The sequence below is a fragment of the Lynx canadensis genome, chromosome A2, assembly GCF_007474595.2.
Source record: "Lynx canadensis isolate LIC74 chromosome A2, mLynCan4.pri.v2, whole genome shotgun sequence".
Taxonomy (NCBI): Eukaryota; Metazoa; Chordata; class Mammalia; order Carnivora; family Felidae; genus Lynx; species Lynx canadensis.
In genome coordinates, this window is record NC_044304.2 from 125,307,589 (window position 1) to 125,322,428 (window position 14,840).

At 39.8% G+C, this 14,840-nt stretch overlaps 1 protein-coding gene across 1 annotated transcript in view; it reads right to left on the bottom strand.

Moving 5' to 3' along the window:
- DPY19L2 (dpy-19 like 2) overlaps positions 1-14,062 on the bottom strand; it is a 95,481-nt gene extending 81,419 nt beyond the window's left edge. The window contains exons 1-4 of the mRNA XM_030295318.1: positions 13,687-14,062; positions 8,337-8,361; positions 6,916-7,003; positions 4,460-4,597 (exon numbers count right to left, since the gene is read on the bottom strand). Coding sequence (XP_030151178.1) covers positions 4,460-4,597; positions 6,916-7,003; positions 8,337-8,361; positions 13,687-14,062 — 627 coding nt within the window. The remainder of the gene's footprint in view (positions 1-4,459; positions 4,598-6,915; positions 7,004-8,336; positions 8,362-13,686) is intronic.
- Between the last annotated feature and the right edge of the window lie 778 nt (positions 14,063-14,840).

The following is a 14,840-nucleotide window of genomic DNA, read 5'->3' on the forward strand; positions in this document are numbered from 1 at the left end:
CAGTAGGCTAAGTGTATGACTCTTGGTTTCAGCTCAGGTCATGATCTCACGGGTTCATGAGATCAAGCCCCACGTCTGGCTCTGTGCTGACAGTGCGGAGCCTGCTTGGGATTCTCTCTATCCGTCTCTCACTGTCTCTCCCCTGCTTGTGTGCTCTCTCTCTCTCTCCCTCTCCCTCTCTCTCTCTCTCTCTCAAAATAAATAAACATAAAAAAGAAAAGAATTCCCTCAAATTGATGTCAGACCACAGATCCAGGAAGCTCAGAGAACACCAAGCATGATAAATACCAAAAAAAAAAAAAAAAAAATCTACACATATGGTATTTAAACTACAGAAAATCGAAGACAAAGGAAAAATTCTGAAAGAAGGGAGAAGAAAAAACACATCTTACTTACACAGGAGTACAGCTAAGAATTACATCTGACTTCTCCTCAGAAACCATTCAAACAAGAGGAAACTAAACTGATAATGTTTAAAGTGCTGGGAGAAAAAGAAATGCAACTTGGAATTCTGTATCATGTGAAAATATCCTTTAAAAGTGAAGGAGAAATAAAGACTTTCTCAGACAAACAAAAATTGAGGAACTTTGTAAAAAAGTTCTTTAGAGGGGATAGAAAAAGATATAAATCAGACATTGAATCTACATAAGGAAAAAAAAAGAGGATCAAAATAAGAAAAGTGAAGATAAAAAGTTTCCTTTTTATTATTCTTAATTGATCCAACATAAGTTTTGTTCAAAATAGCAATAGCAACAATGTATTCAATTATGTATCGTTATGAATGCATGTAAGCTTATGTATAGGTGACATGAATGACAGAAAGGATTCAGGGGTTGGGAGGGAGGAATTACCATTATTTTGTTATTATAAGGTACTGGCACTACCGTGGAAGTGATTTAATGTTATTTGAAAGTGGTCTTGGATTAGTCATAAATGTGTATTGTAAACTCTATGGCAACCAAAAAAAGTAAAAAAAAAAAAAAAAAAAAAAAGAATTATAACTCATACCCTAAAAAAGGAGAGAAAATGTAATAATATAAAAGTTCAATTAAAACCACAAAAGGCACAGAAAGACTGTTGGTCAAAATAGTAAAAAGAACAAAGGCAACAAATAGAAAACAGCAAGAAACATAGTAGATATCAGTCCAAGTTTATCAATTATTACTTTGAACGTCAATGATCTAAATGTACCAATCAACAGACAGAGACTGTCAGAAACGATCAGAAAACAAGACCCAATCATACGTGGGTTTTGTTTTTGTTTTTAAGTAGGCTTAACACCCAAAGTGGGGCTTCAACTCATGGTCCTGGGATCAAAAGCCTGATGATCTACTGACTGAGCCAGCTAGGTGCCCCACAACCATATATTATTAAAAAAAAAAACAACCCAACTTTAAAAATAAAGACACCTATATATTAAAAATAAATGGAGTAAGATATACTATGCTAACACTAATTAAAGGAAACTGGGAGTAGCTATACTAATCCCAAACAGAGCAGACTTTACCATAAAAAAGTTGTCACGGGTGGAGAGTGGTATTACATTATAATAAAGGGGTCAATTCCACATGACATAATCCTCACCATGCGTGCATCTAACAGAACATCAATAAAATTGATAAGTCTCTAGCCAGGTTAACTGAGAAAAAAAAGGGAAGACACAAATTACTAATATCAGAAAGGAAAGAGAGGACATCACTACAGATCCCATTGACATTCAGCAAATAATAAAGTAATGAGCAACCCTTTGTCCATAAATTTCACAATCTAAATGAGCCAATTTCTTAAAAGACACAATGTTGCCAAAACTCACACAAGAAGAAATAGACAATCTGAATAGGACTATATCTATTACACAAATTTAACAATAATAACCTTCCAAATCAGAACGCATCAGGCCCAGATGGGTTTACTCCTGAATTCTACTGAACATTTAAGGAAGAAAGTATACTAGTTCTCTACAATTTCCTCCAGAAGATACAACAGAGGGAACGCTTATGAACTCATTTGTTGAGGCCAGCATTTTTGGTTTGGTAACCAGAAAAAGATATTACAAAAAAAACTACACTACAAACAACATTTTTCATGAACATAGATGCAAAAATCCTCAAAAAAAAAAAATTAGCTTATCAAATCCAACAATGTATAACAAGATTTATATACCCAGACCAAGTGAGATTTACTGACAGCATGTAAAGCTGGCTCAACATTTGAAACTGAATTAATATAATCCAACATATCAACAGGCTAAAGAAGAAAAATTACAAGATTATAAATTTTTTTTTTTCAACGTTTATTTATTTTTGGGACAGAGAGAGACAGAGCATGAACGGGGGAGGGGCAGAGAGAGAGGGAGACACAGAATCAGAAGCAGGCTCCAGGCTCTGAGCCATCAGCCCAGAGCCCGACGCGGGGCTCGAACTCACGGACCGCGAGATCGTGACCTGGCTGAAGTCGGACGCTTAACCGACTGCGCCACCCAGGCGCCCCACAAGATTATATCAATAGATGCAGAAAAAGCAATTGACAAAATTTAACAACTATTCAAGATTTTTAAAAAAACTCTCAGTAAACTACGAATATAGGGAATTCCTTAACTTGATCAAGAATATCTACAAAAAAACTACAGCTAAAATTATACTTACTGAGGAGAAGCTTGAAGCTTTCCCACTAAGATCAGGAACAAAGTAAGAATGTTCCATCTCACTGCTCCTCTGATGAGACAACTCAGTGGGGGGAGCACAAAGGAGCACACAGGAACTTTTTGGAATTATGAAAATGTTTCAGAATTCAATTGTGGTGGCTACACAGTTTTACACATTTGTCAAACGTTTAACTCAAAGAACTGTACACTCAAAAATGAATGTATTTTATTGCATGTAAGTTATACCTCAGCAAAACTGATTAAATAAACAAAAAATAGCCAGAGAGAATATATGTATAACACATATTACTAAGGATTACTCTACAACATATATAAATTTTGCCAAAAAAGCAATAAGAACACATCCATCAAGTGGTGACAAAGAAAAAACCCAAATGACTATTAAACATGAAAATATTCTTAGCTCCACAAGTCCAAATTAAAATAAATAGCATATCACAGCAATTAGAAGAGCAAAATCAGAAATTTTGATAAACTGAAATCTAGTAAGGATAGAGGAAAAGTACATACTCCTACACAGCAGTGTGAATTGCTACATTTACTCCAGAGAGCAATTTAGCAGTATCTGATGAAGTTGACTAAACACATACTCCATAACACAGTAATTCTACTTCTAGAACATATCCTACCAAAAAATCTTGCGCCTATACACAATTAAAGAACATATACTATGAATATACAAGAATATATACTTTGGGACTATTTAAAAAAATGGAAACAATTAAATATCCACAAAGAGGAAAATGGACAAATAATTTTGCAATTAATAAAATGGTTAAAATTAAAGAAAAAATATACACATACACAGGGTTCAAAAATATAATGTGAGGAAAAAGCTGTAGAGTGCTTTATTCAGTGTGAGAGCATTTGTATGGATTTATAAAAACACATGAAGCAATCCTTGAAAATCAGGAATGATGGGCACACACATTATACTCATGTAGTGGATGCTTGTGGGAGTGGTGAAGGAGCAAACCAGACTGGGAAGCAAAACAAAGATGACTCTAACTGTATTTACAATGCTTTAACATACCTGAATCAAAAATTACAAAAGAATAGCATTTATTTATTCCAAGTGGTTGATCACACATTCACTTCTTTTCTCTAAATTTCTGTAATTTTCAACATTTCAAAATCAAAGGAATAATAATTTTTTAAAGCTATACAATATGAAATGGGCTTAAAAAGCACTAATTTTTAACAAACGTGCTGGATTCTGAGATAACTCAAAAGTAGTGCATACCATGACATTAAATTAGCATTTATCTTAAGAGTTCAAAAATTGAACTAATTTTTTGTTGTCGTTTTTCCAATTTCTAGAATCTGCAGACTAGAAAATCCATACTCTTTTAGGCTAAGCATTAGAAGATATTCATAGACCTCTGACTATGTAACTAAATAAATCTTGCTTTATTAATGTAACTCTAAGGTCGCTGTTAGTGCTCATGACTTTCAGTGTCCCTTCATGAGACCAGTATTGCCCATTTGCAGGGTCTCAAAAGCCAACAGACTATCCCCATTTAGACACATCTTGACTCCTTCCCATTTGGCTCCTCTAAGTATGCTGGTCATTACTTCCACACGAATGTTCATTTCTTTGAGTTTATGTCAGCTTAGTTTCTGGAGTCTTTAAAATTAGGAGAGGAATTTTTGATTCTCTGCTCAACTATAAGGACACACAGTCAACAAGCCTTAAAGGTCTCCTTTCTTTTATGACATCATTGTGTTTACTTACTATTTTTATCTGATAAAAAAAGGATCATCTACAAATATTTTCTCCCAAATAGTACTCACCTCTGGGTAAAGATGGAAGCGTTTCACTGTATTAATTACAAGGGGATATTCAGTGAGCCTATCATTCATAATCATCCACAGTCCTTCCAAAAATGAAGGTGCTTCAATAATGGTCTTGAAGTAGGAATAATAAAGTCCCTTTAAAAAGTATAAATTATTGATATAATTAAATATGAAAGTTTTTAGAACAATTTCTTCTGAATAAAAGGAAAAAGTCAATAGTAAAACTTCCTAATTTCTCCTTGCTACTGCATTCTTGGGCTCAAAAAAAAGGCATGTATTTTCAGGTTGTCACTGTGCTATTCTTTCATATTTTCTGTATGCTTGAAAAACAGGTGGAGGGGTGGTTAAATGTTGCAAGGAATTTTTCTGACTATGGTTGAAAACAGGAATACAGGGGCGCCTGGGTGGCTCAGTCGGTTAAGCGTCCGACTTTGGCTCAGGTCATGATCTCACCGTCCGTGAGTTCGAGCCCCGCGTCGGGCTCTGGGCTGACTGCTCAGCCTGGACCCTGTTTCAGATTCTGTGTCTCCCTCTCTCTCTGCGCCTCCCCTGTTCATGCTCTGTCTCTCTCTGTCTCAAAAATAAATAAACGCGGGGCGCCTGGGTGGCGCAGTCGGTTAAGCGTCCGACTTCAGCCAGGTCACGATCTCGCGGTCCGTGAGTTCGAGCCCCGCGTCAGGCTCTGGGCTGATGGCTCAGAGCCTGGAGCCTGTTTCTGATTCTGTGTCTCCCTCTCTCTCTGCCCCTCCCCCGATCATGCTGTCTCTCTCTGTCCCAAAAATAAATAAACGTTGAAAAAAAATAAATAAATAAATAAATAAACGTTAAAAAAACAAAAACAGGAATACAATATATTTGTAATTCCAGCAAGCCTGATTTTGCCCCCACATTATGAGATTCCTAGAGGCTGAAATCTGATGAATTCTGGCATAAACAGAGAAGCTTTCATCTCCTTGTACAACTTTGCATATGCTTTTTTCCACCTCTTAACAACATACAATGGTCACAAGCAAAGATGAGACATGATTCAGGCTTGCAACTTACTTCCTAGCTCCATCTAACGGCTCTGCACAAAGTGAAAGCTAACTAAATGTCAACTGACCACTGTTCATGACACAAACGCAGTCCTGAAAAGGGGATTATCTGAGCGTATTATGCTAGCATAGGAAATAAGGACTTTATTAGGCCAGCAAAAGTGCTGTTTAGTTAAAATTCAGAGATTAACAAAAGCATGCTGTTTAATATTACTTTCCTCATCAATTTCCTGCTTTTCTTCCTAAAATCTAAAAGCAAATAAAGGGCCACGTTGCTTGTAGTACATGCTTCCAAAAGCATTAAAAATAATTTTCAACTCCACACTCATTCCTGCCTCATAAAACTTTGTTATTAACAGATCAAGCAATGCTAGAGTCTACTAGATTGAAGTTCTGTTTCAGCTGATGTCTGAAAGAGCATTTCCCCATAGTTTTGGTTGCTAAAATAGGAGTTCATATAAGGATTGCTCCTTTCTCCTTAGGAGGGCAAGACAACACTACAATGAAAGAATATTTAATATGCGTAAGTCTTATACTTAGAGAAATAGAAAAATATAAAAATAAGTTTTTGTTAACAACAGCTGTTATTTTTATGCCTGGTACTGTGTTATGTGCTTCATTCATGATCTCCCTTCATATTCCATAAAATCCTGTAAAGCTGGAATTATTTCTAGATGACAGATGACATTACTGAGAATCTGAGAGGTTGACTGACAAGCCGTCAGACAACGAAGCACAGACCTGCTATCTGAATCCAGTTATTGTCATCAAAGACCACACCCTACCCATAGCTACACAATTCATTTAATAGTATTTTATATCCTCCCTTTGGAAATAGTATGTATGTTAAAAATTTAAATGCCACAAATATGGTAAATGTATCCAATTCTTCAAAGGTTTAAGGAGGCTATTGGGGTGAGATTCAAAAAGCAGTGGGTGAGGTAAAAATTGTATGCAGATAAATCTGCAAGGACAGAAAGTAGAACAGAGATTATGAGGGGCTTGGGGAGAGGGGCATGGGAAGTTGGTGTTTTTAATGGGTATAGTTTCTGTTTGGGATAATAAAAAAAGTTCTGGAAATGAACGGTGGTGAGGATAAGAAATTTCTGGTAACATTTGGCACGCCTATATCGCTTTTTTTTTTTTTTTTTTTATATCGCTTCTTAAATGCTGTCTTTGTTTTCCTTCTTCCCCAGCTCTTCTGAGTGATCTTTACTATCTTTAAAAGAAGTGTGCATTAGAAGAGTAGGGTAATGACATAAGTAAAAGAATCCTAAAACATTTTCTATTTAAATATTAAACCTAAGTTGTAGCTTGAGAAACAGTGCAATTCAACAAAAATTCATTTCAGTTCCTAATATATTTCCACCTTATAGTCTTACTATTCTTAAACTACAAATTAATTTATAAGAAACTAACCATTTCAGTTCGAAAAGTCATCTCCCGTTCTAAAGATGAGAGGTGAGAAAAATGACGATCATTTTCAAAAAGTGTTACTAAATGCATCCTAGGAAAAAAAAAATGATGCACCATATTCTAAGAATAAGAACATTTCAAAACCGTTACTAAAGTATTAAAGTACAAAAACCATGAAAAAATAAAGTTTTGTAATAAATGAGATAATTTTACAATTTGCTTAATAATTTGTATATTTTTAGGCATTTATAATTCAGTGTGTACAGAGGTGAAATTCCTTAGGCACAATTGTATATCTAAAACTCCCTCTCTGCACCACCCTTCTTCCACTCCAGGTCTCTAAATCAGAACAGAGGCAAGTTTCTGTTTAAGTTTCACAAGTGATTCTAATGTAACAGGTTGGAGAAATGCCTCTGTAACTATCAAAAAGCATGCAGAATTAAAAAAAATAAATTTAGATTAAAGCAGTTTTAAAATAAATACTATAAAAGGGATCAACTTTCAGGTGCCAAAGAGACACAGAACTGTATGTCAAGATATTTTATTAGTGAGATGCAAGAAAACAGCCGTGTAGTGAAAATAGCACATGTGATAATAAATAGCAATTCTGCTATCCTTAACTTACCGAGTAGATGCTTTCCAAATACACAGAAAGCAAACTTCTATATATCAACCCTGTCTTCACGTACCTTGATTTACATGTAAGACATATATATGTCAGGGTAACAGTAGCTATAGGAAATGTTTCTTACCATTACAGCCTTAGTTCTAGAATCAAAATCTCCCTGCAAACTAAATGGCCAGAACAGCACTGAAAATATGTGAAGCAGATCCCACTCTTCCTAAGAGTAAAAATTCCTGAGCTCTTATAGAAATGAAAATTTATCAAAGGAAAAATATTAAATTACATATAGTTTTTATAGATAGGTCACCTGTGTAAAATAAGGTACATGTGCGTGCTCATTTAATTCTGTAATACCACAGTAGCATCTTTAGTTTCATTTCTACCTGATTTCCAGCAGACAAGTGTTACTAAAACTTATGTTTTAGTCACTATGTCTATGTTTTAGGTTTGAAACTTATGTTTATGTCACTAACAACACACATTTACTGTAGGATAAAGGAATTTTTTTAGATGAAATAAACATGCATAATACACTAGAAAGCTAGATATTTAAGAAATATAGTGGTGAATCCTTGGGTAACACAAAAATATTTTAATTCATAAGTACTATTCCTTTAATGCATCTATTTTGTAAATGCTGCTTCACATGTTTTTTTTTAAATAACAAATATGTGTAAACTGGTACACAGATATTATATACACATAGCAAGCGGTTATTGTCTTATTGTTTGTATGCAAACAGCAATGTCAATTTTGAATCCAAATGTTTTTATTCATTTAAAACTGTAACTAATCTTACCAGTGCAAAACTCCCACAAAGGCAGCTGGAAAAACAAACAAAAAAGTCATTAAAAGCTGCTTTATCGTAATATACCCTTTTTTATTTTTTTTTAATTTTTTTTTTTCAACGTTTATTTATTTTTGGGACAGAGAGAGACAGAGCATGAACGGGGGAGGGGCAGAGAGAGAGGGAGACACAGAACCGGAAACAAGCTCCAGGCTCCGAGCCATCAGCCCAGAGCCCGACGCGGGGCTCGAACTCGCGGACCGCGAGATCGTGACCTGGCTGAAGTCGGACGCTTAACCGACTGCGCCACCCAGGTGCCCCCGTAATATACCCTTAAAACAAGTACTTCAAATGCATTCCCTCCTATGCCTTAAGACAGCACACATATTTAGCAAGATGGCTAAATAATTCCATCTGTATAAAATAGGAAAAATTTACAAACAGACATAGAACAAATTATGAATAGTTCTCACCTCTGCAAGGGAGGGCCGAGGAGCAAAGGAAGATTTGGAAGACTAGATCTCATTCGCATAAATTGCAAAAGAGTGATGAAATTACTGATTTTGTGCTTCTTTGTGATTTTCAGTTTATTCTCCCTTCTCCCTCTTATTCTCTATTTCTTTACAATAAATTTTTTTTAATTTTTTTTTTTTTTAATTTTTTTTTTCAACATTTATTTATTTTTGGGACAGAGAGAGACAGAGCATGAACGGGGGAGGGGCAGAGAGAGAGGGAGACACAGGATCGGAAACAGGCTCCAGGCTCTGAGCCATCAGCCCAGAGCCCGACGCGGGGCTCGAACTCAGAGACCGCGAGATCGTGACCTGGCTGAAGTCGGACGCTCAACCGACTGCGCCACCCAGGCGCCCCTTTTTAATTTTTTTTAACGTTTATTTTATTTTTGAGACAGAGAGAGACACAGCATGAACCGGGGAGGGGCAGAGAGAGAGGGAGACACAGAATCGGAAGCAGGCGCCCGACGCGGGGCTCGAACTCACGGACCGCGAGATCATGACCTGAGCCAAAGTCGGACGCTCAACCGACTGAGCCACCCAGGCGCCCCTACAATAAAATTTTTAAAACAAGCGCACATATACACTATGCTCAGCTCAATCCTTTCAGAATTGAATCTAGCCTACAGGAGCCACCGTAGACCACTTTCCCTCGTGCTCATCAGAAGATTGTTAAATGCAGGAAATGCCTTCCTCAGCAGCACACCTGAAAGCCCCTATATATATGGAGCTTGGATTGCTCCCAGACACCTGGCCTGGGAAACCCATCTAGAGCTGCCCTGCTGCGCCCTATGAATGAGGCTTTAACAGAGGGCTTGGAGACAGGTCAAACAGTGACACTCCTGTGGGTATGGAGATTTTTTTGAGGAGCTCCAAACAATGACTCCTCTGGTGGCTGGAACACTGCTTGTTTTCAAGGATACAACGGAGCTGGGGAAGGGGCACGGGATGAGGCCTAAATAAAACATCACAAACTCTGCTGTTCTTACAGAATTGCAGTCGTTTTTTGAATACCTGTTCTCTAGAGTACTGTAACCCTTTGGTTATTTTTGTAAAATTTTGAAAAATTGATTCTGACAATTTTCCAAGTACTTTTGTTACTATCACAGAGGAGTGAATTCACTCAGCTATTCCTAATGTCCTGTCTCCCCTCCAAGATTTTATAGTAATATTTCTTATGGTTGTCCCAAATATGCCTGGCAAATCATTTTAGCAAACCACAAATTTGAGCCTCTTAAAAATTCAAGAAATTACTCACCTGGACTAACAAAATAAGTCGATAAAAAATTAAGTAATAATAACAAATTGCAATTTTGAAGAAAATTCCCAGCCATGCTTCTCCAGCTCTTGTTCTCCATGTTCCTAACCATCTGGTCCCAACCACTCTTTAATACTTCTCAGAAGATTTACTTGATTTTACATGATCAGCAACTATAGCCCTTGGTCTGTTTTTGTATTGTCCACGAGCTAAAAATGCTTGTTACATTTTTAAAGGGTTGTAAAGGGTTGTACAGATATGGAAGAAGAACAGGCAATGGAGACTGTACGTGACCTGTGAAGCCTGAAATATTTACTGCCTGGCTCTTTATAGAAAAAGTACAGGGGCGCCTGGGTGGCTCAGTCGGTTGAGCATCTGACTTTGGCTCAGGTCATGATCCCACGGCTTGTGAGTTTGAGCTCCACATCGGGCTTTGTGCTGACAGCTCAGAGCCTGAAGCCTGCTTCAGATTCTGTGTCTCCCTCTCTCTCTGCCCCACCCCCCACTTACACTCTGTCTCCCTCTCTCAAAAATAAAGAAACGTTAAAAAATTTTTTTAAGTATATATTTATTACATATGTTAGCTCTTTCTATCTCATATGTAATATACTCTGAACCACTTTGAAATTAAACCTATACCTGCTCTCTCAACTTAAAACAGATGCCCCTTTGATAAGGTTTCATTAGCCTTAAGATAAACACATACTACCTCATTCAACTTATATTTATAATCTCTTTCTCACTCTCTAGGCAATTACATATAGTGGCAAAAACTCTTAAAAATGGTGTTTAAGGAAAGGGAAAAGATCAAATATCCTACTTGAGCCATCTAGCTTTCCAAAAATCTTCAAAATATTCTTATGCCTCTCATTCCTTCCCTTTACCCCACATTCCACACCTGATAAAATGATAAGGTGTAATGAAGCCAATATTCTAAACGCATGAAGTGCTTATCACAGTCCCTTCCAAAGCTGTGATAAAAAGCATGTCTCCTGATCCCTGTATCCTGTCAATCTCACCTCTGAAAGTGACCTAGCCTCATATTTCACTGAAACGGAGATCATCTGATAAAAGCACTCCTAACTTCTTTTATACCCACTTTAACATTTCTGTATATACTAATCCTTGCTTTGCTATTCTCTACCATCTATCTCAGCAAACGAAGTATCTCTCTCTTTTCCAGTTAGCTTCTCAAATTTGTGCCTCTAATTCCACTCTTCTCAAAGATTCCAAGACTTCAACTACTTCCTCTCTTGGAACCTGAATCTCACCCTCTCCCCTTGATCTTTCCCTTCAGCCTTCAATTCTCCTAAGCCTTAAAACACTTTGGTTGGGGCACCTGGGTGGCTCAGTTGGTTGGGCGTCCGACTTCGGCTCAGGTCACGATCTCGCGGTCCGTGAGTTCGAGCCCCGCGTCGGGCTCTGGGCTGAGGGCTCAGAGCCTGGAGCCTGCTTCCGATTCTGTGTCTCCCTCTCTCTCTGTCCCTCCCCCGTTCATGCTCTGTCTCTCTCTGTCTCAAAAATAAATAAACGTTAAAAAAAAATTTAAAAAAAAAAACCACTTTGGTTGATCTAACAGCACTTCACTTCAAACTATGACAGAGTCTCTCCCCCACCCATAACCCCATTTGCTGCCAAGATTCTTGCACAATGTCTTTCTTTTATGTTCCTATGTTCCTGGTCTTTTTTTTTTTTTTTTTTTTAATGACCAATGGCCTCTTTAAATTCTTATGCTTTTCAAACCTCTCTCTAGCATCTGACCAGATTCTTAGATTTCTTCATCTTTTATTACACCAACTCTTCCAGTTTTTCTGGCCTCTGTTTTTATATGCATATCTGGCTTTTCCTTTTCCTCTCCTCTCTGAAAACCAAGTAGAAGGGGTTTTCTCAAGTATCTCTGCTTTGCCCACTTTTCTCTCACTGGGAATCTCAATCCTCAAGTTTCAGCTCACTTCTACATGGATAATTCCCAAATCTATAATCCTCATTGCTGAACTTTCTCTCTCCCTGTCCTCCCACCTTGTCTACCTCACCACCTACCCAGCCCTCACAATATGCTTCCATCGACTCTCACCTCTCTCCTCTCCTCTCCTCTCCTCTCCTCTCCTCTCCTCTCCTCTCCTCTCCTCTCCAGTCCTGCTGTTGCCACCCTCGCTAAGACCACTGTTGCCTTGATTCTGGTATTCCAATCATGTTTTTCTGCTCTTCTCCATCCGTCATGGATCCATTTTACAAACCACTACCATGTTAATCATGTCACTCGATTTTAAAATTATTCAAGGCTAACACTGTGAATGTATCCACAGAATTGTTCACTTTAAAAGGGTTAATTTTATATGACGGGCATTTCATCTCCTTAAAAAAAAGTTGGTTTTGTTTTTCTTTCCTTAAAGAATCCATCAGTTGCTTCCACAGAATGAAGTTCAAATTCCTTAACCCAAGTTTTGGGTTAGACTCTCCACTGCTCGTCCCAGCCCACCTTGTGAACTTACTTCCCACTTTTGTCACCTTCCTTTGCAGTCTTACTTCACCTTTATATTTTCTTACTCCCGCCACTTCAATTGTGCCATTCCTCGGGCCTCTAATACTTGCTGTCCTCTGTCTCACACAGCCAGATGTTAACTTTTGAATCACAATTCTAATCCCACCTTTTCCTAAAAGTCTTTGCTGACCTTATTTCCCACTTCCCATCTTAAAGTGTTAGTTTCCTCTTCTGAACTCTCCTAGCACTTAATATATTCAGTCCTTACTTCACCCAGCACTCAGGGAATGCCCTCAGTGTGCCAGACATGGGTGCTCAGGAGCTGGTGTTTGGGTTGGTGAAACAGCATGGTGTCCACGCTGATTCTGGATGTGGGATGTATGTGCTGCCACAACTACACATCTGATAAAATGTAAGTGTGAATTCCCATCTATTATTCCTCTCGTATTTGTTAATACCCAACGTGTGGAGACCCATTCTTCTCTAACATCAGCAGTCAGCTTATGACTAAAAGAAATAACAACTTACATTAGCAGACATTTCTCCATGTTTCAACCTACATCAGTAGCCCATCTGAACGAGGACTAGGCTCAAATCTGATTTTACTGAAACGGCAACATTTAAATTAACTCTTAAACTACAGAAAATGAAGAATGTAAATAAACAATCTTTCAAGTGCCTTAAAAAAAAAATTCCCCAAATCCAAGCAGTGAAGCTCTACAGCAAGATGGAAGTAAACTATTAAGGGTTCTCAGCTAATTAAACCAACACTTTATTTTACTTTAAGGTACAAGAGGAACATGGGTGCCCCCAAGAAGTAGCCTATCGTTTTTAGAACCCGTGATAAATGGCTGCCCTGATTAAAACGACATTTTGGTGGTGGCACAGGGGGTGACCACGATGCCCCCCCCCCCCAACCCGGGACTCTGTTTTAAAACAAGAACCAGGGGGGCTGGAATTCTTCAGCGATCTTCCAGAGCTGGACCTTGTCATTAGAACTGCTAAGCTTGTTTGTTAAACTGATCTTGAAGACTCAGCCAAACCGCTTCAAACCCGGGCTCAGAGGCCCTCCCGGCCTTGCCACGGGCGCCCCCGCCCCCCTCTGCTCACCTATGCCGAAGGAGGTCCTGCTGTTGACCTGTCGTCTCCGAAACTGCAGCACCTTCTCCCGGAGCTGCTCCAGCAAACAGCTGAGGAACTGGAAGCGACCGAGAAGAAGGGTCTTGGCGACCACTTCCATTTGCATGCAATTCTGCGCGTTCAGGTTTCGGGTCCTCCGCGGCGAGTAATCCCGGGAGCCCCCCGGCAGGTTCCCCCCGCCTACGGGCAAAGGCGGCTGCCGCTTTTCCGTCTCCGCCTGCGGCTCCTCCATCTCCGGCTCCCCGGCTCCGGTGGCCCGGCGCCGCCGCCGGGACTGCACGGAGCGCGAGGACTGGACCGGCTCTGAAGCCGCTTCTTTGAGCTTACTCCTCGTTTGCCCGACCATTTTCTCATAGTCCCTGTTCAGATGGAGCTGGGTCTCTGGCTGGCGCGGGCCCAGCCCAGTCGGGCGAGGTCCGCTGGGGCCTGGCTCGGGTCGCGGCCTCAACGACTAGCCCCCGCCGCCGTTGCGGGCCGCCCGGTCGTCATGGCGACCGGGAAACCGGGAGGGAGGGGCCTGAGGTCCAGACCGCCCCGGCCCCGCGCGCGCCCTCCACGCGCACCGCGCACGGTCCCCTCGCGCATCCCACGCGCGCAGCCTCTGCGCCCTGCATCCCGCGCATCCCCCAGGAGCACCCCCTTGTCCCCCTAACCAGCCCAGCGCGCAGCACAGGCTCACTGCCCCACTCCAATCCCTGCGCGCGTCCTGGGACGCTGGCCGCCCCTGCGCACGCCTTGGCTCCATGGTCCTGCTGGCGGGGAAGTAGGAGGAATTCCGATTTAATTATTATTATTAATTTTTTTTCCTGTTCAGGGTTAGTTTTGTTATTTCAACCAAAAGCTTGTGCGTCTGGAAGTAATTAAAAGGGAAAGAGAGTTTAGTTCAAAGAAAGAACCATAGAAAGAGAGGGAGGGAAGGCACTTTTGGGAACATCTCTCCTCCCCTCCTACGCACACCTTGCATTGGACATTAAATGCCTCCTACAGAGAGGGATTGGTCGAAGGCCATAGGCAACATGTGGCAGAGCAGGCTGAGCCTCGAGGCCTCAGGTTGGCATGAGTTCAGTGACACCGCGGTTGCCCTTGGAGGGCGGCATTTATGAATCCATTCTTGAAGTATGTGG